The 22,844-nt window shown below is 51.4% G+C and overlaps 2 protein-coding genes across 2 annotated transcripts in view; one reads left to right on the forward strand and one right to left on the reverse strand.

Annotated features, from left to right (window-relative positions):
- The first annotated feature begins 423 nt into the window (after positions 1-423).
- Positions 424-12,223, forward strand: ARX (aristaless related homeobox). The gene is made up of 5 exons (XM_052663471.1): positions 424-619; positions 2,299-3,181; positions 5,732-5,777; positions 8,589-8,917; positions 11,066-12,223. Exons 1-5 carry the CDS (start codon positions 424-426, stop codon positions 11,304-11,306), a joined length of 1,695 nt encoding a protein of 564 aa, XP_052519431.1. The 3' UTR covers positions 11,307-12,223.
- A 6,853-nt stretch (positions 12,224-19,076) lies between these two features.
- Positions 19,077-22,844, reverse strand: part of POLA1 (DNA polymerase alpha 1, catalytic subunit) — a 290,911-nt gene continuing 287,143 nt past the window's right edge. Inside the window, exon 37 of the mRNA XM_052662950.1 lies at positions 19,077-19,711. Coding sequence (XP_052518910.1) covers positions 19,566-19,711 — 146 coding nt within the window. The 3' untranslated portion in view covers positions 19,077-19,565. The remainder of the gene's footprint in view (positions 19,712-22,844) is intronic.

Here is a 22,844-nt window from a genome sequence, read left to right on the forward strand (position 1 = left end):
AATAAAAATAAAATTGGCTCGGGTGCGTGCCTGCTGCCGCCCCTCCTCCACCGCCGGCTTCTCCGGAATCCAGTCCAGGCTTTGCCGGGAGCGCAGAGCCCCGGAGCAGCCCGGCCTCTGGCGAGAGCCAATCAGAGGGCGCCTCTCAGCACGTGGAGGAGAGAGACACCAGAGCTCCGCGCCCGCGGCTCACTACACTTGTTACTGCTTGTCCTGAGCGCCGAGAGGGCGAACTCCGGCCGCAGGCAGGGCGGGAGCCGGCAGCCAGCGACCGAGAGAGGCAGAGAGGCACAGAGATCGCAATAATATCCATTATAACCAGCCATCTAACCCCACCCCCTCAACACACACCCATCCATCCTACCCGCCCCGAGAGGCAGCCAGCGGCCCGCTTCTCTGAGCCCAGGGGAAAAAACCCCAGCCATGAGCAATCAGTACCAGGAGGAGGGCTGCTCCGAGAGGCCCGAGTGCAAAAGTAAATCTCCAACTTTGCTCTCCTCTTACTGCATCGACAGCATCCTGGGCCGGAGGAGCCCGTGCAAAATGCGGCTGTTGGGAGCCGCGCAAAGCTTGCCCGCTCCTCTGGCCAGCCGCACCGACCAGGAAAAGGCCGTGCAAGGTAAGGCTGTGCTTGCCGAGCACCTGAAAAGGGTGCTAGGTACTGGTTTGGATGTGTGATGTTCCGGGGCCAGGGGCCTGCGGCTGTCCAACTGGAGACAGAAGATAAAAGAGGGAACAACTCTGAGGCCTGGTACCTCAAAGAGCGGTAAACCTCTTCCCAGGGGATGTCTCTCCTTCCCTCTCTGCTTCCAGAAAAAGCAGAGACCAAACTTCCCTTTGAGGGCCCTTAGATTCTCGGTATTGGTTCTTAGGTCGTTTAAATACCCCCTTTGGTGGCCTTGCGGGTGCTCTGAAGAGGGGCGATGGGCCAAGAACAGCAGGAGCCGGGTGGACTCTTGTAAGAACTTGGTGAAGAGAAGAACCCCAAAAGCTGTGAATGGGGACTCCAGGCGGAGTGCGCCTTGGCCTTTCCTCTTGGGAAGATTTCTTTATACGAGGTGTTCTGCTTTTTGCTTCTTTTTAAAATTGTAGATTACTTGTGATCTTTTAAACCAAAGCTTTGCAGAAGACATCTCCCTGGGATTCCCCAAATGTTCCTTCTTGTATCTGAAGTGTATGAAATATGCAGCTTCTGGGTGCTATTTTTTCCTCTGCTGGTTTGTTTTTTTTTTTTTAGAGTTGAGATGTTTAAAAGCTCTTTTTTCCCCTAAAATTAAAAATTCCAGAACAACTGTCGTTTTGCCCCGAAACTCTTACACCCAAGTTTCGCCTTTTAAAATCTGTAAACCAGCAGTCCAGCCGCACCGTCACTTGGAAGACAGGAGCGGACAGCGGGGAAAGGGGCGTTTAAAATAAAACTGACTTTTTCCTTTTCTTTTTTTAGCCTGCAGTGGCACCTGTGCCAGGCTCTTCCTCGAGGGGAATGAGCGCTCTGTGCCTATTGCACCCCCTTACGTCCCCACCCAGGGCTTTCCGAACCCATTTTCTCCAGGACGAATTTTTTGGGCGAGCTCCCCGCCCCTCCTGTTGGGGGCTGTTGGGGCCAGGTCCTCACTCAGGGCCACTGGGCCGCTCCCTCCTCCCCCGGTGCCCGCCAGGCAGTGGCCCCTCTCGCCAACCCGCAGCCGGGAACGCATGGCAGAGCTGAGGGCAGAGGTCGTGCGCAAAGTTTTCAGAGTGGTGGTGATTTTTAAAAAGTTGAATGTTTGCAGATTCCCTCTTGCCCCGAAATGGGAAGGGAAAAGGTGAAAGAGAGGACAAGAGGAAAGAAAAAGAAAACAATAAAGGAGGGAAGGAAGAAGGGGAGAGGAGTGCACAAAAAGAGAAAGGAAGGGAAGGGAGAGGAGAAAGACGCGGAAAGAATGATGAGACGGGGAGAGAGAGAAAGAAAAAGTGATTTTTAAATGAAAGGAAGGGCGAGTAGAGAAAGAAGTAAAGGAAGGAAGAAAGGAAATAAAGGGAAGAATGAAAGAGGGAAAGGAAAGGACCGATAGAGGAGGAGAAAAGGGAAAAAGAAGGAAACAAGAGCAAGGGAAAGAGATGTTAAAAAAAAAAAAAAGAAGAAGAAAAGGCAAGAAAACTGGGGAAGGAGGGGAGGGCTCGGAGTCTAGTGGTGCGGAGAGCGCCGCGCGCATCGGGGCCTGGGCGCGGAGGGAGCGGCGGAGGGCTGGCCCGAGCGGCGACTCTGGCCGGGACGGCCCGCCGGCCGGCGCGCTGACCGCTCTCCCTTGCCCGCAGGCTCCCCCAAGGGCAGCAGCGCCCCGTTCGAGGCCGAGCTGCACCTGCCGCCCAAGCTGCGGCGCCTGTACGGCCCGGGCGGGGGCCGCCTCCTCCAGGGCGCCGCGGCGGCGGCGGCGGCAGCGGCGGCGGCGGCGGCGGCGGCTGCCACGGCCACGGCGGGTCCGCGGGGGGAGGCCCCGCCGCCGCCACCACCGCCGACCGCGCGGCCCGGGGAGCGGCCGGATGGCTCAGGGGCCGCCGTGGCGGCCGCCGCCGCCGCCGCCGCGGCCTGGGACACGCTCAAGATCAGCCAGGCGCCGCAGGTGAGCATCAGCCGCAGCAAGTCGTACCGCGAGAACGGGGCGCCCTTCGTGCCGCCACCGCCCGCGCTGGACGAGCTGGGCGGCCCGGGGGGCGCCGGGCACCCGGACGAGCGCCTTGGCGCGGCCGGCGGCCCAGGTGGCGCCCCGGCGGCGAGTAGCGGCGCGGGCGCCGAGGACGAGGAGGAGGAGCTGCTGGAGGACGAAGAGGACGAGGACGAGGAAGAGGAGCTGCTGGAAGACGACGAGGAGGAGCTGCTGGAGGACGACGCCCGCGCGCTGCTCAAGGAACCGCGGCGCTGCGCTGTGCCCGCCACAGGAGCGGTGACCGCCGCCGCTGCCGCCGCCGCCGTGGCCACCGAGGGCGGGGAGCTGTCGCCCAAGGAGGAGCTGCTGCTGCACCCGGAGGACGCTGAGGGCAAGGACGGCGAGGACAGCGTGTGCCTGTCTGCCGGCAGCGACTCAGAGGAGGGGCTGCTGAAGCGCAAACAGCGGCGCTACCGCACCACGTTCACCAGCTACCAGCTGGAGGAACTGGAGCGGGCCTTCCAGAAGACGCACTACCCAGACGTCTTCACCAGGTACGCGCGAGGGGTGATCGTGGCAGCAGTGGCTGGAGGGCGCGAGTGGGTCCCGGAGAGGGAAGGTGGGCGGGCAGAGCCCTGGGGCTGGGGCAGGAACTTAGCTCCTGGACTCACCCCAGGCGCGCCCTCCCAATGGCCAAACCCCTGTTGACCAAAAACACCCTCCCACCCCCTCTACTCTGGGCTTGTAAGTTTAGACTGGGATGGGTTTTGTTTTGTTTTGTTTTTCCCTTCCCGAGGTCTCTCCAGTTTAATTTTTGTAATTACAAGTTTTAGCTAGAGAGAGAAAAAGAAACGGCCTCTCCAAAGGGCGCCCTAACGCGCCACCTTGGAGACGTGCGCACCCGAGCGCTCACGCTTGATCAAGGCCCCTGGCGCTGCAATCCCGGGTCCCCGCCAGATCCCAGGCGAGGCGCAAGCAGCGCTGCCGGCCCTCGCCGCCAGGGCTAAGCAGGGGCTATTTTTGGCCGCTGTGTGGTGCGCTTGCCCTCCCCGCCTGATGCCCCGGGAGCCTGGTGGGTATCAGTTACGCAGTTCGCAGTGAAGCTGCCCGCGCCTGTAGAGAAGGCCATTAAAAAAGATCCAAGTTCTGTCGTTTGAGGACTCCTGGAATAACTTAAGGAAGTCAGACCTAGGCAGCGTTTGGTCTGCGGAGGCACAGACCAGAATCTCCCCTTTCCATCGCCCTCCACGCACATTAAACGCAGTGTTGGTTTACTGTACGCGGGTTTACAGGGGCAGGCTTGGACTGCTGGGAGCCTGGCAGGGAGCAGACAGAACAGCTGGGGGGAACTTCCCCCTTCTGACTGGTGTCTAAACCTGGGTGTTCCTCCTGGATCCGCTCCATTCCCACTCACCCGAGTTTTGGGGGAAAGATGTACCTGTGAGATAACTGGGCCCCTGAGGGCCGGCTTAGTCATACCTGGGATGCCGGCCCGGCAGGGGGCCTTCCTCTCCCACCCCAAAGCTAAGGTCTGGCACAGCCGAGGAGCCAGGTATGGCCAACTTTCCCCAGCGGGGAGGGAAAAAGGGATAGGAGTGAGCCCGGACTTGGGCTTGTCAAGCTCGAGCAGCTCCACCTTCGCACGAGCCGTGTACGACTTTTCAATGTGCACTTTAGTAGCCCCGGAAAGCTGCCTGCCCCATTTGAACCCGAGGAGAAATTGCTTAGCGCTCAGGAGGCCTGAGCCAACGCTCCAGGGTAGTTGTTCTAGCAATTAATCGCTAAACTGTCTCCTAACCAGAAACGGAGGAGTAGATCTGACTCGGGGCAAGCCACTAAACTTGATCATCCCCTGAGCTAAACTTGGCCCTCCCCTGTGTCATCCAGTCCCTTCATTATCTTTAAAAAAGAAAATAAATTCTAAAGTAATTGTCTCTATCAAATAGCTAAGCGGCCAACCCACTTTTTGCATTTATCACACACATGTAATTCAAAAGAAGAAAATGATGTGATGTCGCTTGGCACGCAGGTCTGCCCTTTTAGCTTTTCCAGGGGAACCAAAGTACACGAAGAGGGGTGGCTGCTTGTCACCACCCCATGCCCACCTCTTTCCCACCCAGGGGGCTAGTTAGAGCCCCTTGGCTCCTGCTGGGACCCAGGCAGGAGTGTGGTTTGGGGGTTTTAGATCTGCTGATGCTTACTGTAGCAGGAAGCAGCGGGAAGCTCTCCAGTGAACCAGTTTTCTCCCAGTCCTGAAGTTCCAGGTGTGGGCCAGGCCGGGTCCCAGGCTGGGGCAGGCCCCGCTCTTTCATATTAGTGATTGGAGAGCCAATTACTCTCGTCGCGCTCATATTTTCGGTAAACAGGTTGTAAGCCGTTTTACAGCATCTTAATGGTTTCCTATTTGCCTTAATTGTCGCAGTAATAACTGCAATGACGGGGTAGGGTTTCAGTTAAATTGACTTCCCCTGAGATGGGCAGGGTTTGTAGTGGGCACTGGAGTCAGGAGGTGCGCAGAATTTTGTTTAATCGAAAAATTACCCCACTGAACTCTTAACAAGCTTAACATATCTCCAGAGGGTAATGGGGAGTATGACCTAAGGGGTGAGGGGGGGGGAGGAAGGCGGGGGAGAGAGAGAGAGATGGAAGGAAAGGCAGAGAGCTGGAGAGAGAGGAAGGAGAGGGGAGAGAGCATTTTTTAAAGAAGGCAGAAAGCAACAAGGAGGGCGAGAGAAATGTTTTTAGTTGCGTGGAGAGTTCTCCCATTTACTCTTAGGACAAAAGAGGCCATAAGCACTGTGTGTGTGTGTCTTATCTAACTCTGGCTTAAGAGTGAGAGAGAATCTGAGACTTGTACAAGTCAAGAAGTCACCACTGTCACTCTTGAATATAATATGCAATAGAATAGACAACATCCTGTATCTGGGAGTGTATTGTGTTTTCACGTTTGCAGTCAAATAGAAGACACTCCAGTGTTGAAGGGGTGGTGATGCCCAGGTGTCTGTTAGACCCTAATGGAAGAGGATGCCAGCGAAGGAAAGGTGGCTGACAGGCGGTTGCTGGAGCCTGCAGTGACCTCCTGCCTGTGTGTTGCTTTCTTATAGGGAGGAACTGGCCATGAGGCTGGACTTGACTGAGGCCCGGGTCCAGGTGAGCCACACTGCAGAGAGGGAGGAAAGGAGGGGCAGTGGGCTGGGGAAAGAGTGGAAGAGAGATGGGCTGATGGACTAGGGGGTTCTTGAGAGACTCCCTTCATAAAATGAAGAGAAGCAGAATCAGAAAGATAAACCAAAACACTCCTGCACAAAATTATATTAAAATATGAAGATCTGGAAGATGGAAGGGGAAGGTTTCTGGGTTTGGGAGCCTTGTGGGAGGAGTCCAGGATCAGAAGTGGGGTTTCAGGGTCCCCGAGACTGCAGTTCAGAAGCCCCCTGGTCCACAGCCCCTGTAGGAAACAATCTGCGAACTGACTTTTCCTGGTTGAAATAATGGGATGGAGCATGGATTTGGTTGTTAGACAAATCCGCTCAGCTCCAAGCAGGTATTTGGCTGCGATTAAGTCTCCAATCGGGCTTCATAAAAGCCCACTTAGTGCTAGAACAAACAGGGCCATTTGAAGGCAAAATGCTGTTTGATTTCCCCTCCGCCCGCACAAGGAGCTGGCTAATGCTATTTGATTTCCCATTTTTTATAGCAATGAGCCCACATTGATCTAATAGGGAGTGAGTGCAATGCTATTAAAGGTGTTTGCAGCCCCATACCAGAGTGCATTTCCGAACCCAGGCCCCATAACCAAAGAGACGATCAACACTGGGCAGCCCCGATGGCCAACAGAAAACAGATGTCCCTGGGTTAGGAGCTGAGTGAATCACTTTACAGTCAAAATCAAGCGCTGATAAAGCACAATAAATTCCATATGGCTCATTTAATACACAACAGCTTCTTGCATTAGAGGGCTAATGATGAGGCCTGTCCCCTCCTTTCTGTTGACACATTTCTCCATTGTCAAACAGAGATGTGACAGCAACTCTGCATTTTCTGCTCAGGGGAACGAGTCGTGGGAAAGTTAAATAACTTTTAAAAAGAAAGAGAGCGCCCCCTCCCCTTCTCCTCTCTCCCTATTCACTGGAGAAGATGTAATTAAGTGAATATGAATTATTAGAGTCCTTTCGTTTACCTTTGGGGGGCCTCAGAGGTATTAATTCAATAATGAGGAATTGCAGGGGGACATCTTGATAATTGCAGTTGAGCCGAGAGCCGATCTGTCTCTAGAAGGTTTCCATGTTCTTTGAGGGCATTCTGCCTCCACTGTCCCCCCCCCCCCGCCCCCCGCCCTTTACTCCTTTCACTGCCATCGAGGAGTGGAGGGTATTCTTGTCTAGACAGATTTGGATACACAAAAGCTGCCCACCCAGCCTGGTCCCATCTAGTCTTATTTTTTCAAGTCTCTGAATTTCCACAATGTAATGTTTCTGCGATTCTCAAATAGATTATTTGAGGGCTGTGAAATGTTATGGATGGGCCCCCTTTTGGCAGAATTTTAAGTAATCAACTGACTTGGATTCTCAATTTTTCTTGTGTTAGGTGGCTATCTAGAAGTCAAACCGAACCTAGATATCAGTGCTAGTAACGACAACCCCAGTGTGTATATCTGAAAGGCATAGATGTCTTAAAATTTTAAAAAACATATACCTCTGGGATCATTTACATTATATTTTAATATAATTCTGTATAGCCCCAGAGTTCATTCTTAATTTTTAGACGTGTGCAGGCATAAACTAAGCCCTAAAAATACTAATGCCTTCAAGGGAGAAGGAGCGTATCTTCTCAGCTGTGGGTGTGATGAGCAGGTCACATAAAAATAATTTCATGCTCCTAAAAGTTATTTTTAGACCATGGTAGCTGCCACATTTCAGGTAAAGGTCTCTACTAAAACTGCTTTCTATTAACAATGAGGAAGATACCTTGTGCTGAAAACCTCCCCCCAACCTACAACTATCTTACTTAAATAACCTACTTAAACCACATCTCCAGAAGAAAGGACCGATTAGCTACGAAGATGTGCCCAGTCTCCAGGTGTCCCACACTCTGGTTTCTGTGTCCAAATATCACTGTAGACCTGATCCATGCAGTCACTGCCTTCCTTGGTACAACCTGGCCCTGCATGGAGCCCCTGCAGATAGCAGGCTGTGTACCCCACACTCCATTACAACTGCCTCCTAAACTGTATGCCTGTTTGCTAATTATCATAGGTATTTCTTCCCTCAGTCCCAGCTCCCCTCAAGCCCCCAAACATAGGGTAGTGCTCATAGGTGTTCAGTAAATATTTCTGGAAAGATTAAACCACCTCCCTGATTCCCTTTTCAACGGAGAGCAAAGATTTTGTCACCTCTTGGGAAAACCCGAAATAGGTGAAAAGAGCTGATTTGCCACAGAAAGCTGCTGTGCATTCTTCTCTTGATGGCTGTCTGTTCCCAAGAGTCATCACTGAATGCCAGCTTCCACAAGCCTTATTTGACTCATTCCTCATCACAGCCTTATGAGTAAAGTTTTATTATCCCCATTTTACAGATTAGAAAACTGAGGTTCCCAGAGGTTTAAGTGACACACAGCAAGCAAATGGCAGCGCAGACACGTAAACCTTGGTTTCCTCACTTCTAAATACAACAAACCATTTCTTAAATTTGGAAAGGAACCAGGCTAGTTAAAATGTCCACTGGAAAGGGTTCACTTGCCCGGTAGTTCCAGATGACTTTATTTAGGCCCTCCTTCTTTGCCCCTTTGGTCCCAGACGTGTCCTTGAACAACCCGAGGCCATGGAGGGGCGAGGTGGGCGAGGGCTGCAGTGGAAAAGTGGAAAGGAGGGAGGGCCCGCGGCACGGGGGCAAGAGGCGGGGACCGCCCGGAGCGCCTACCCAGCCGGAGCGGCACCGACCCCTGCCTCTCTCGGCTTTGCAGGTCTGGTTCCAGAACCGTCGGGCGAAGTGGCGCAAGCGGGAGAAGGCGGGCGCACAGACCCATCCCCCGGGTCTGCCCTTCCCCGGGCCGCTCTCGGCCACCCACCCGCTCAGCCCCTACCTGGACGCCAGCCCCTTCCCTCCGCACCATCCCGCGCTCGACTCGGCCTGGACTGCCGCTGCTGCAGCCGCCGCCGCCGCCTTCCCGAGCCTACCTCCGCCTCCGGGCTCGGCCAGCCTGCCGCCCAGCGGGGCGCCGCTGGGCCTGAGCACTTTCCTCGGAGCCGCAGTGTTCCGGCACCCGGCCTTCATCAGCCCTGCGTTCGGCAGGTAAAACGCGGCTTCGGGGAGGCTGTTTCTCTCATACACGCACAGAGGCTGGGGCCCTGGGAGGAGGCCAGAAATAGTTGGGACTACACACATCTTTCCTGTTTGGCTTAACTTGAGACTTAGCCAAAGAAAATAATCTCTAATATTGCTTTAAACAGTGCCGATCTTGAAGGGAATGACTTGGGACTGAACGGCAGAGGGAAGGGTAGTGGCAACAACAGCAACCACAGAAATTGGAAGTGTTCAATGAAAGCTTTAAAGTACCATTTGAAGGCAGTAACAGCCTAGACCAAAGGTGGTGTGTGTGTAAAAGGGTACAGGTGTAGGCTGCAGAGCCGGGATGACTTTTCAACTTTTGCAAAAATCCTTCCTCATTCCCCAAAGCCTGACAGCCAGAGGAATACAGCCCTGGGGCCAAGGGCCCTCTGGGTCCAAAGAAATCTTTCTTCTTCCCCAGACTCTACCTTCCTTGTCATTCAAGTGATCCGCTGCCAACCATACCCTCATATATGCAACCCCGGACCCCCAAAGCAGCACAAGACAACGAAATCAAAGAAACGGTTCATCATATATTATAAATCCCTTTCTTCAAATGAACATCGAATGATGAAATTAAAAGTCTGTATAATCACACAGACAAAGATACAAAGGAGAGGTGTATTAAGTTGGAAAGTGCAGTGAAACTAAAACTGAATGCAGCTTCAGTGATCTCTCTTTGGGAGAACAAAGAAATAATAGATTCATCCAACTGCGCAGCCACTTAACAAAAAAATCATCTTGGAGAAAAATTTCAAAAAAGACTCAGTAAAATTACTTTCTTGTAACAACCAATGAAGTAAACAGAAAGTGCACTGAAGTGTAGTGACTCAGTTTACCTGGTGGAACCAGAGCATGTTACGCCCCCTCCAGGCCACACTTTATTATTTCTTTTTGGAAAAAAAATGTTTAAGTCCTCTGTCCCTTGCCCACCACCCTCTCCTTTTCCTCTTCTCACAACAAGTGCCTTGTTAAAGTTGCCAAACCATGGCTGGAGTATCAGCTGCGACATTTGGAGAGGCTGGAAGAAGGGTGCGGTGGAGGTGGGACGAGAGGTGGAGGGTGGGCTTGGGAGAAGCGGGGGGCGCTCCTCGAGCTCAGGTGGGCTCATTTCTAATGGTGGAAACTCTGTTGGCCTTCCGGGGGCCGGAGCCAAAGCCCTGGGAGTTAGCGGCAGTGGTGGTGGTGGCATTGAGGGTCAGGGGCGGCTCGGCCTCTGCCGCAAGTCTGGCTCGCTGCAGTGCAGAGGGTGGAAGCGCCGTGCGGGTCAATGCTGGCGCATTCTGGAGGCGGTTTCGCCGACTGGAGTCCCAGACTTGGGTTTCGCCGTGCGCCGCACGCGGGGGAAGGGGAGGGGGCGCGGGTCCGGGGACTCTTTGGTACTGGTGACTGCATGGGGCGCAGAGAATGCGGTGCTGGCGGGTCATAGTTGCCTGGTGAGCGGAAATCAACAGGCGGGAGCCCCCATCCCCGCCTCGCGGTCGTCCGTCGGGCTCTGGCAGCTCTGCCTGGCGCAGGAGGGCGGCCGCGGCGGCGGGAAGGCTAGCAAACAAGACCAGCTTTTCCAGGGTGAAAGGAGCCCCGGGCCGAGAAGGCGTTCTATAGAAGGAGTACAAAGTGCAGCACAGGTCTTTCTCAGTTTTAATCCCACTTTGTCCTTTCTCTTTTTCTTCTCCCTTTCTCTCCTTTCTCTTTGTCTCTCTTCTTCTCTCTGTCGGCAAATAGTATTATAGGCAGTCGGAGCTCTTAGTCTAAAGTACACTCCCTTCTTAAGCGAAAGCCCAGAATCCGCGCCGTGGGGCCGTGGGGTTCGGGGACTCGGGGCTTGCTTCCGCCACAGCTCTGGTCCCTCCAGGAATATCTGGCCCCTCGGTCTTTTTCCCACTCTGTTCGTTTCCTGCCCTAGTAAACCGTTAGAACGTCCCAGCCTCCCGCCCGCGCCTCCAGCTACTCCCCAGCCCCGAGCCAGCCCCGAGCCAGCCCCGGACCTGCGACTCTGCGCCCCAGCGGCGGCGCCCCTCTGGTCCGCCGGGGAGAGGCGGCGGGAAAGGCTGCACGAGGCGCTGCGCGCAGCTCTCGGGGCGTCACCGCGCTGTTTTGCTCTCCCTGCAGGCTCTTTTCCACCATGGCCCCCCTGACCAGCGCGTCGACCGCGGCCGCGCTCCTGAGACAGCCCACGCCGGCCGTGGAGGGCGCAGTGGCGTCGGGCGCGCTGGCCGACCCGGCCACGGCGGCTGCAGACAGACGCGCCTCGAGCATAGCGGCGCTGAGGCTCAAGGCCAAGGAGCACGCCGCGCAGCTGACGCAGCTCAATATCCTGCCGGGCACCAGCACGGGCAAGGAGGTGTGCTAAAGGCTTCCCTCCACCCTCGCGCCCCGGGCGCGACCCGAAAGGCCACCTCACTCAGCACCACTCAAGACCAAATGGAAACAGAGGACCAGCACACTCCCGAGACGGCACTGAGAGAGCGCAGCCGCCTTCGCAGCAGCCTGGACGCGGACAAGGCAGCCCTCGGCGCTACCCGGACGTGGCACCTCCTCGGCTGGCTGTCCACCCGCCCCTGCCCCTGCCAACTTCGCTCCAACTCAAATGTCCACTCTCTCCCGTTCTTTTATTGAAAATATCAGGGAGGTTTTCTCCCTAAGTCACCTGGTATTGAAGTTAACAATTTAAAAACCCCAACCTCTCTGCCTCCTGACACCCCACTTAGCTTTTTTTTTTCCAAATAGCATTTTGACGCTCTAAGTTGATCTTGCCAGCGTGGCCCCAGCCTTCGGCGGCGGGGAAGCGAATGCGAATCTGTAAGATAGCTAACAGTGCACTTAACGGAAAGGGGCGTCTTGTTCTTGTTCTCTTCTTTATCATACATCAACCAAGGTTTTTATATCAAACCAAAGGGAAATACTCTGCTAGAATATGGACTGTTGAAGTCACCAAACTGTGATTATTGATTCTGTACATACCATTGTTATTAAAAAAAAGAAAAAGAACAGAGCTTTGTATATTTGAAATGTTATAACGCAATTGCACTCAGCGTGGTATGGTAAAAGTTTGTCCTCCTGTAGATTCTTACTGTGTTGTAGATACGGTAGGGTTCCTAGACAAATATTTATGTACTCAAGCCCTTTATTTAACTTATTAACTGTAGAGGCTTCCGAAACCTTCAAGATAAAGGCAATGGTACAGTACTTTTGTGTAATGTGTAATTGTTATCACTTTTCCTTGCTATCTAGTGGAGAAGTGTCACGCTCAAAATAAAACAAAAATATATGTTTAACAAAAGGAAGTGTGAATACTCTCTACAGGACCTGAGGGGACAGTAGAATGCCTCCCCCATAAGACCGCGGGTGGGTTCCTGCGTCCCGACTCCCCCAGAGTTTATCTGCACTCCCGTTTTCCTGGCAGAGGGCCCTGGTTTGAATGTGATCCTCAAAGGATCCGTAGGATTTCCTAAGAAAGGTTAAGATCGCCGCCGCCACGGAGCTTTCCACGTGCATCTCGGCTCTCCTGGGTCGTGTTGCAGTGGGAGCTGAGGGCCCTGGGCCTCGGAGGTGGGGTGGGCTTGAGGGAGGGTGGGTGAGTCTACTGTAGGCGTTGACGGTGAAGACAGAAATTTGAAGCGAGCGGGGAGTCTTAGCTGGGAAGGCGAAGGAAACTGTTCGTGGAAAGTGCCACGTACAAGGAAGTGCGCAGTCCGAGATGACAGGTAATGGCGCGAAAGAGGAGCCCAGGCGGTGGCTTCCGAGGGGGCGGGCTACACGGTACACGCGCGGGGAGGAGGGTCTGTGGCGGGGGTAGGGGGAGCAGGGAGGAGTGAGTGTGTTGAGGGGTAGGAGGGTGTGTGGTGGGGGGAAGAGAGGGAGGGAGAGAGTGGGAGAGAGAACGCAGAAACAGTGATGGAAAGGCAGCGAGGGGTATCCAAGTGGCAGATCTTAACTAGACAAATGTCATTACATCACTTATCCAGGCATTGGGAAATGTATATACTTGTAAAAAAAATCTAAACAACTCAGGTTTCGCGAGGAGACCCAAGCAGATTCGCAATCTGCAACCCCCCGGGCGCACCCCTCCCCGCGCCGGCGGCGACGGTAGCTTCTCCCTCCCCCGGGCCGTGCCTGCGCCCCCCAGGTGACCGTTCGGTGTAAGCCCGCCCGCGGGGGCCGGGTCTCGCCAAAGCTCCCAGGGTGATGGGAAAGGGAAGAGAAGCTTAATTAGTTTCAATTTGTAGTAATTAGTGCGCTGGACCTTTGGGGAGAGGGGCAGGCGCGGGGAGGGGGGCGGCCGCGGCGTGACTAGCGTGGCTCTCGGAGCCGGTGCCGCCGCCCCGCCAGGCCGCGGGCCAGTCGGTCGCGGCGGGGGGCGCGGACGCGTCTCCGGGCCGGCCCCGCCGGGTTCCACGCGCGCTCCCGGACCGCGCCCCAGGGGAGGGGGGCGGGTCCCCTCGCCGCTCTGGGCGCAGGCGTGCGCGGCCGAGGGGCAGGTGCGGGGGCGGGCAGAGGTCAGCGGCGACTCGCGGGTGGGCGAAGGCTCGGCAGCTGCCGCACTCAGCCCCGGGCGTCCTCCGCTCGCCCGCCCGGCCGGCAAGCCGCAACCCCCCCCCGCCCGCCGGACACCTTGGGGAGCGCGCCCGCGGGACACCTTGGGGAGCGCGCCCGCGGGGCCCAAGGCTTGAGGGGGCGCCTCGGATCTTGGCCGTCGGGTCACCCGGAGCTCGCAAGCAGGGCCCGGCCCCGGACACGGGGAGTAGGCGCCAACTACCTCTGCTCAGCCCTTCCCGCCGCACACTCCTTTCCCGGGGGCTGCAGGCTCAGCAGGAACTTTCTAGGACATTCCCCGAGATCTGAGCGTCTCAAACCTTCACCAGACTCCACAGAGTCTCCTGGGGTGAAGGTCGAGTTCCTGGGGTGGACAGGGCTACTCAGGAGTTTGAGGTGGGGTGGGGACTGCGGAGCGCAGGAGGGGCCTGAGGGAAAGGGCTTTTTTGGTTTTTTTTTGGTGGTCAATATCAATTTTCCGTTGATTTTGGCTTTTGTTTAGGGTAGGGCTTTTTCCCCCCCCTTCCAGGCTGCCAGTTGGATGGTGTACGAGAAACAGTACCATTCTTCCTGTTAATGAACTCTTTTTTAAGTCATTTTTTCTCATTTGACCCTTCCATGGAGCAGAAGCAAATTGCGTGAAATTACCTCCAAGGATTACATTTATTACTGGCCAATGAGAACCCCTCTCCTTGTTTTACAAACTCTTAATCCTATGTCATTCTGATGCTGCAAACAAGCCCAGTCCTGGGCCTCCTATTCTTTCAACTTTCCCCAGCTGGAGGGACCTCATTCTGCACTTAATATTCCCCATAAATATCACACGCTAAAGACCCCCTGACTTCCAGCAAGTCCACATTAAACATGTGACATGTCACGCATGACAAACTCTGAGTATCTTTTCAAAGCAGCATTAAAAGCAAAGAAACCAATTTTCTTCTCCTTCCAAACCTCCCCAAGTGCTGAATGATGGGGATTGGAAAGAGCCACTGGAGCGTACTTAGGGGGATTTTATGAGATTTTCCAGAATGATTTAATCTTATTGTGAGCATTATTAATGAATGGCAACCCAATTTGGCCCCAATATCTGGGAAAGCAGTCACAATGCTGGGAGCGGCTGACCCCCCTCCCAACCTTAAGCAAACCTGTTTCACCCTCGAGGAGGCCATGCAGAGCCCAGGGGAGTTCAGGAGAGCCCCTGTGATGGGGGCATGGCTGTTCCCTATCACCCCCAAGCCCGAATGCCCCACCACCTGCTTTCCCAGGGCCACCCCCACAGCATCTTGGGGTGAGGGGTGAGGGAGCGCAGTTTGGCCTCTGTGGGAAGGATGAAGGGAAAGGGCAAGTTAATTTGTTACATTTTCAGACAGGCTAGTCAGATCCTGAATGGGCCCCGAAAGGAAAGGCAAGAAGGGAGCAGAAGGCCGAGTAATTTCAGAAGATGTCCCTAAGTACTCTTCAGTCACCAGCTACCCATGAGCCAGACTGTGGACAGTTAGGGAGGACAGCTCAGGTTTGTGTGGGGAAGATAGAAAGCGGATGAATTAGGGAGAATGATCACCAAAGCCAGGGTTTCAGGACTTGAGACCCAGTCTTCAGTTAAAGTCACCAGTATAGGCCTCAGCCACTTTCCCATTTTTTTCCTATTACCACGCCCCCACTGGGGCAAACACTTATTATTGTTGGTTTTGATCTATAATACCAAGAGACAAGGCACTTGTACCTCTGTTTTTCATACCGTTTTGAGTGCAAATATCTTACTAGAATGGAAAAGTGGCTGATGGCAGAGGGAAGGAAATTATACATGAGTTAGTTCAACTTGCTTTTAGAGGAAAAAATATGTATGTGAGCATGTGTGTATGTGTATACACAAAAGTGAGTGTATCTGAATGAAGGGGGTCTTAAATGGGGCCTAAAATGGTATTTTGGAACACTGAGTTCCACGGAGCAATTGCTTATGTATTTAAGTGACAGTGGCAGCCTAGCTGGGGGGCGGGGAGAAGAAAAGCTGTTACCTGACTGGGGTGGGGGGAGGGGGAGAAGCATTTTTCAAAGGAAAAAGTTGTGTTGTCCCTGGACTTTATTAACAGTCCAGTTTGAAGTATACATTTTTTCTTTAAAGAAAAGGGAGCGATTACCAGTTATACATTAAGAAATGTCATTCAGTCATTTTTATTCATTCTCCGGAAATCTTCGTAAAAGCCTGAATCATACTTCTACAAGCAGCAATTTTGTTAATCCAAGGGGTTATTACTCTGGGCCCTTATTAGGTTCTACACCACTGCCAAGCAATCCTATAACCCTCTCAAAAGAAGTTTACCTCCCTGTTATAAAACCAGTAGTGGTATTTATACTGTGCAATAATTAGTGTATTACTTGAATCCACTAACACGTTCATTTTATCTCTGCACAAAACCTCTAGTCTGCTTATAGAAAGCTTGTGCCTCCTTTGGTGCTGGTAAAGTGGTGAAAGAGTGAATTGAAGGCTGGTTGCACTTTCTCCTTTTGCCTCGCCTTAATTCCCATCTCTTTTTGCTCTCATCCAATTAGCACAGTGTATTAAGCGGTTTATCATCTCATAGTCAGCTATTGAGAGAAACAAGGCGAGCACTTTGCAATAGAACCTGCGCTCCTTTGACACCCTCAGGTACTTACATATTCCACTGTGCTATGAATAATAGAGGAAGAATGGAGCGCTAATTCCCTCATCAAAGAATGCCTTGTCTGCTGCTTTGCTCAACAACACCATTCTGATCAAAAGAAAAGCAATAAAGCTTAGCATAACAAAACGAAACCTACTTATTAGCTTAGTGGTTAAATTAATGCAGAGCCGCTGCTATTCAAAACCAAGGTTTGAAAACAGCCTCCAACAACCTGATAATGCTGCCTTCGGGATGAAGGAATTTTAATCTGAAATTTGAGGCTGGCTCAGATGAGTTCATCTATTAAACTGCTATAAGGAAGCTCCACAGCAAACCGTTCAATTAAGAAATATTTAGGTGAGCAGAGAGAAAGAGAGAGAGAAAGGGAAAGGCAAGGCGGGTTAAAGTCTGGGATGGGAGATGGGAGAACTGAATTGACGGTCAGTGAATTCTGAAGAGGATCTGGGGCTTAGTGTTTTTCATAAAACCCTGACAAGATAGAGAAAGCTGCTTTTGGAGTTTCCTTGTCTCTGCATTACCTGCCAAACTAATTTAAATCTGTTCGAAAAGGCATGCTGAGGTGCATCTGTATGTGTTGGAGGTAAGAGGAGGTACAGGCTGGAGAAGGGGCTGGTGGTAGAGGGCAGTGAATTCATCCCCTTTGACCAGCCTCTGCCAAACTCCAGTCTGTGAACTTTGGCTCGCCCCCATGTCTTGGGCAACAGTCTCAAGACGAACTCCATCTGTTTCCTGGACAAATTAAAATCTTAACTGAGCACGCTTTTGTAGGATTTTCAACTTCCGGTCTCCACATCCCCTTTTACACGAAGGAGAGTTGAGAGTTATACCAAGTTATGACCAAAATAAATGTGCTCCCTTGTTGTTGGCAGCCCCTAAATTCAACAGGAAACAGAAAAATTCCAGATGGGTTCCTGTAGGGCCCTATTTCCCAACTGGAGTGGATAAAATTTATCCTAGAGGTTTAGTCTGGCCCACAGCATTTAGAATTTTTTTTTTTTAATTAGTTGCCAAAGTTTAGGAATTGAGATACTTTATGGCCATATCTGGATTCCTGGCTCTTAAAAACGTGATCCCATGACCACCCAGGGCTCTGTCCCTCCCAGAATTGCTGAGCAGCTCCTGCCTCCTTTGGACAGGACGTGGCCACTCAGGCTCACGAGGCTCTGCCGCTCTCTAGAGGGAACCTGGCCTGTTTCACTTTTATCACCTGAGCTTTACACCTATGCCAGGGAGCCTGTGAAGACATATAGGGAAGTTCCCCCTTTCAAAGTGGGCGGCATCTCGGTACTCACCGTACCCATGTGTTATCAGACGGTGCAAATCAAGAAGAAACCTTTCTTAGAGTAAAGCGACCATGCCATGTTCCAATCTTCTGACAGAGAGATCCACTCAATCCTAAAGTTGCAACTTTCTATAAAATCCTGGGATCTTCAAATGCCTCCCAGAAAATCCTCTTAACTAACCTGGAGTTACTGATCTGAATACAAAAATATCAACCACTGTGTTAGCTTTTTTTGGGAACTGTACTAAGAAATGTCTGACTTTCTATGCACTTTCTACACAAATGGTTCCTGCCCTCACAATGATTACATCTAGATGCAGAGACAAGAAGCAGACCAGTGAGAAGCTGTTTCTGTCTCCTGGCATTTCTTGACAAGCAAGTTTTGTATTTGCCATAATAACCCCAAGTCCCAGAAATCAAGGAAAACATGCTTTCTCTTCAGAAAGCAAAGTGGAGGTGTGGGCACAGGAAGCATACATTAGAGAACCATCTCTATAATCCTACATGGTAACAGCAAGGAAAAAACACACTAGTCCTTAGTTTCCCAGAGCAGCCTGGGTGCTGCAACTTCTGACAGGTTGCAGTGCTTGAGGTACCAAGGCATTAATTAACTGACATGGTCATAAACCCAAAGTGTTTCTACTTAGAACCTGAGTATAAGAAGAGAAAGGAGGAGAGGGTGAGGGAAAGAAAAGAGAAGGCAAAGCACGATATAATGCGGCATCATCTGTACTACATAACCAGTATGCCTTCACTAGGGTCCAGGCTGGGTGACCTTTCTCTTGTGGGGGCTGTTCTTCCAGGGGCCATCAGCCTCGCTCTCCCAAAGGAGATAGTACTGGACTCTTGGCTTAGCTCTCTGAATATGCAAGTCAGCAAAGCACATGAGAAGCCATACTTCATCTCTCAAAGGACTCAAAGTATATTGAAATGCCACTCAGAACACTGGGACATACATTATGCCAAGCATCTCTGAGCACAGACCTAATAAGCAGGCTGAGGTTGGGCAGGGGATGGTTTCCAGTCATCCCCTCCAGTCCACTCTTTGCACCTGATAGAGAGTCACTGTAGCAGTTTTCCTTTTAGAAAACTTTATTCTGAATTGAAAAAAAAAAGCACAGTATATATTTCCTTTATGAAAATTCACGTAGATTTTTTTCCACAGGTAGATAATTTTTAAAAAAAATATAGCATAGCTGTATAAGGGGAATTTTTTTTTTTTAGTTTTTTAATCTTACCAAGAATGTAAGAAAGGAAAGATGGCTACATTGAAATACGTTTCGTTTCTGGCAAAAAGGCACCATTCTGAAGAAATAAGAAAAAAAGGACCAGGGCCGATTAACCATCCCTCCCTCCCCTCATTTTTTTGTGATATAACACAAAGGTCCTTGCCCTGGCCTATACACATCTTAATGAAATGCTACAGGATATGAAATTATTTAACATGTACTTTCCCTTTGTATAAACCTTTACCTAGATTTTCTATTTGAGGAAATGAAAAAGGCAGGTGAGTGTAAAACAGCTGTCCAGTGTGCATGTGCAGGCTGGGCTTTGGAGAAATTCAGTACACAAGTAAGCTCTGTTTAATCTATTTAATAAGAGCACAGCTTCTAAATCTCCCCCCTTAAAGACTGAGAAGGACAATTGCTCCTGGAGCCAGGGGCCTGGGAAGTACTTGGGTTCAGATTGGGTTTAACTGGCATGTGAAAAGGCAAAATGCCCGCCCTGCTGCCAGGCTCTGTGAACCCCTCTTTCTGGGGGCTCCTCTGCTGAAGGTCCTGGGTAAAAGCCACTTGCCTCCTAGCCACTCTCATTTCTCTTCCTTCCCCGCCCCCTCCCCTAGAAATCCAGGGCTGAATGCCAATGTGAAGCAGCCAGTTTTCCTGGTGGTGTTTCAACAGCACAAGGTATTTTGTCAGAGGAAGGTATTTCTGCTGTTCCCTGATGTTTGGTAGATTCAATAGCTTTGCAGTTGCCCCTTAATAATCCCCCTCCCAAGTCACAGCCACACAAACATGATTGTAGTTCCACAGGAAAAGCGATGCAGGAGAAGCAGCCAGGGCCATGATGCAGGTGCCAAGGATGTGGGTCTTCTTTCCACCGTCCCTGCAGGTCCACTTCCTGGAACCCCTCAGGACCATACAGCACAATCGGCGAAGAGTCTGCTGAGGTTCACTTCGGAATAGCCACTTTGGGACAAGAACTGCTCTGCTGTGTTCTTGAGTTTTCTATAGTCCTGAAGAACTTTGGGAGTAAGAAACTGCTTCTTCAATTTATCTAAAAAGAAATAAAAATAAAAGGATTACAAGTCTCAGAAGCAGCTTCTTTAAAAAGTATTCAGTATTTCTGAAGCACTAGAGCAGGAGCTGTGAGTTCTGTTTGCAGCTCCAGGTCTCTGATGTCCTCATGGTCCTGTGGCTGGTCTAGCCCTGGGGCCAATCCCACGCTGGGGGAGAGGGAACCCCGAGATTCCTCTGTAGAAGATTTTCTTCCTTCCCCCTGCCCACCACTTCTCAGCACCTAGCCGACTCAGCATACCGGGGACAGGGCCACTCTCAGTGATGGGAACTGCAGGTGCACAGCCATGTGCAGCAGGCAAGGTGAACTCCACTCGCAGACACTCGGCTCGTGGTGCTGTTGAGCACAGGCATGCAACTGCATGCAAAGTACAGATGTGGCAGGAACTAGTTTGCCTCAAAAGGAAGGCAGAGCCTCCCAGTGCAAACTCCCTAGATCAGATGGGCCTAGTCGGCTTCTAGTCCTTTCCATCTGCATCCCTCTGCTATACAAAATCTCCTCTGCTCAAAGAAACAAGGGATATGCTGTCTGGAGAGCACCTGTCCATGGCAAGATTGCTTTTTTCTTCTTTGTACACACCGTGTACCTTTGAACTTGAGATGTGCAGCGGCCCTTTCTCTGCTTCCTGCTCCTCCCACCCATTCATCCCTGGCCTTCCCATTCTGCCCAGGGCACTCTCAGCTAGAGAGAAGATCCTTCCTTTCTCCCCCCAGAGTCTGAGACCTCTAAACTTGGTTCTTTGTGAGGAGCAGTGGGCTGGGACACCCAGGTCTGGCCTTTTAGAGACAGGCTGATCCCTGGGGTAGCCAACCCTGCCCACGATGGTTAAGACGACACAGTTTTGCTCAAAGCTGCTCGGGAAACCTCTGAGGTGTTTGGAGAAGCCCTTAAAAAAAATCCCCATCTGATGGCTGAGGAGGTTAAGTCACTTGCCCCAGGACACAGAGCTGGAGATCTGGGATGTAAAAATGTAGAGCCAGGTAGCCAGAACCCTGAGCTCACTTGTGGTGAGGCTCACTGTGCACCCCTATCCATGCACCCCTGTTCACTGCTCCCAGATAGACATGGGCAGGCCCCCAGATGCTGGCCTGCGCCAAAGAGCCTGGGCGGGGGGCGAGGCTGCCTGGCGCCCCAGGTTAGGGAAGCATCAGGAAGGAGACATGGAAGGGAGGGCACATCAACCACCAAAAGAAACAGCAGAGCAACAGTGAGTCTACAAAACACCCGCACAATGAACTCAGTCTCCAGAGTTTTGTTCCTTAGCTACACATTCACGTTTGTTCTCCACAACCTTTTCTCAATTACATCAATTGCCTTTCAAAAAACAACAACAGAAAGTTTTGTAGAGAGGATTTAAATGCCCAAAGCGGGTGGAAAAAGAGGCAAGAGAGAGAGAGAGAGAGAGAGAGAGGGCGCATCGTTAAGCAAGGAGAGAAAGACACTTTGAAAGTTCTAATTATCGGAGTCTGGGAATACACAACAATGGCCCGAGCAGTGGCGGCCGGCCGGCGCCCCGTGCATGTGAATGACACAAATGCATGTGTGACCGGGGAGAGACATTTACAGAGCTGCGGTGAGACGGAGCAGGGGAGGAAGAGAGAGGGCACAGCTCCTGATGTGTTTACCTCCTCTGCTGATGGGATATTGACTTTTCCCACCAGGTTGGTTAGAAAGGGGACTATTTACGCTGCCACACAGCCGAGTTAGAATGACAACCAGCGTCATTCGGTGCTCTTCTTCGTAAAAGACAACTGTGACCGCCAGCATATCCCATAGCCGGTCAATACGGCAGAGGCACCATTCCACGCCAGTTAGAGATGCAGATAAAGGCTCCTACTTGCTTCCCCAGTGAGAATCGAATCAATAACGTTTGGAAGGTCTTCTAGGAAAAAGAACTGCATGAGCTGCCACAGGCTGCACTGGGGATGGGAGCTGTGGGGAGAAAGGGCTCACCCCTTCTTTGTTGTTGTCCTCTCTCTGCGTTGGGTACCTGGGCCACCCACGTTAGGCTTCCATCACTCTGTTTCTCTTAATGCTACACTCACCTGCCACTTTAGAACTCAAGGGAAAACAGGGTTAAATGGTGGAAATCAGTTAACGTAGCCAGTAGAAGCAGATTCCTTCTCTCTGCTCTGGTTCTGGGAGTTGGGGAAGAGGCCGTCAGGCAAGCAGCAGAGATGTGCAGCCATCCTGCCCCATCCACAGAGATGCCACAGGCCATAGCTGTTGCTGTCTCAACAATTAGCACAAAAAATCCAAACTTCATCCAGCCAGGGAAGGAAATACTCTTCCTACACACAAGCGCATCAGCAAAATATACTCTAATGGACAGAAGTATCACCAAATCACTCATTGTAATACACCAACAAAGCAAATCTACTTTTCCTGGGAATAACATTTGGGGGAACATGTATCTACAACTTTTTTACCCTTGTCCTTTCTACACGGGGATTCCTTAGGGTTATATACTCATTACCAAAAAATATCCTGCCCCCAAGCCCTGTGAAAACAATGAAAACCGAGTGAGCCTATATATTCATTATTCACACAATGTTTTATCAGATAAGAAAATTAACTGCTAATTTAAAAGTTCCTACTAATTAGAGTCTAAAACCTCAAAATCACGCAAGCTACAGTATTTTCTGTATGGGATGAACTAGACCATCACCTGCATGTTGAACTTGTCTGAAATATTTTACTTAAAAGCCAAAGGATCAAATAAGATGTCAGAACTGTTTTTTTTTTTTTAAATGGAGTATTCTCCCATCTAAGGAAACCATCTCTCTTTCAGATATTTTATTTCTGTGTCAGTAAACTAAAAATCTCTTTTCAGCTTTACTCTTTGTAAAAGCCTTTTTGGACTTAAAGAAACACACTGCACTACGAACCACAAGGCAAAGACATTTTAACATCGCCTACTGGTTATTTTATTTTAATTAAGGCAGGCTTAGGCACACAGGCAGCAGCCGTCTCTGTTCTGAATGTCTCTTTCATTTATTTCCGTGCAAAGGTATCAAACAACAGTCAGTTATAATTGATTCTGTCAGGTGTTATACAGTCAGTCATAATTGTCTCTGTGTAGAGGTGTGTCAATTTACTATATCTGAATTAA

Source organism: Budorcas taxicolor, chromosome X, assembly GCF_023091745.1.
Source record: "Budorcas taxicolor isolate Tak-1 chromosome X, Takin1.1, whole genome shotgun sequence".
Lineage (NCBI taxonomy): Eukaryota > Metazoa > Chordata > Mammalia > Artiodactyla > Bovidae > Budorcas > Budorcas taxicolor.

What these genes read in the sequence shown, in the direction of transcription:
- ARX (XM_052663471.1), top strand. Translation starts at nt 424, where the DNA reads ATGAGCAATCAGTACCAGGAGGAGGGCTGCTCCGAGAGGCCCGAGTGC. An exon ending in CCAGGAAAAGGCCGTGCAAG is followed by an intron (nt 620 to 2,298) that starts GTAAGGCTGTGC and finishes CCTTGCCCGCAG; the next exon opens with GCTCCCCCAAGGGCAGCAGC. An exon ending in TGACTGAGGCCCGGGTCCAG is followed by an intron (nt 5,778 to 8,588) that starts GTGAGCCACACT and finishes TCGGCTTTGCAG; the next exon opens with GTCTGGTTCCAGAACCGTCG.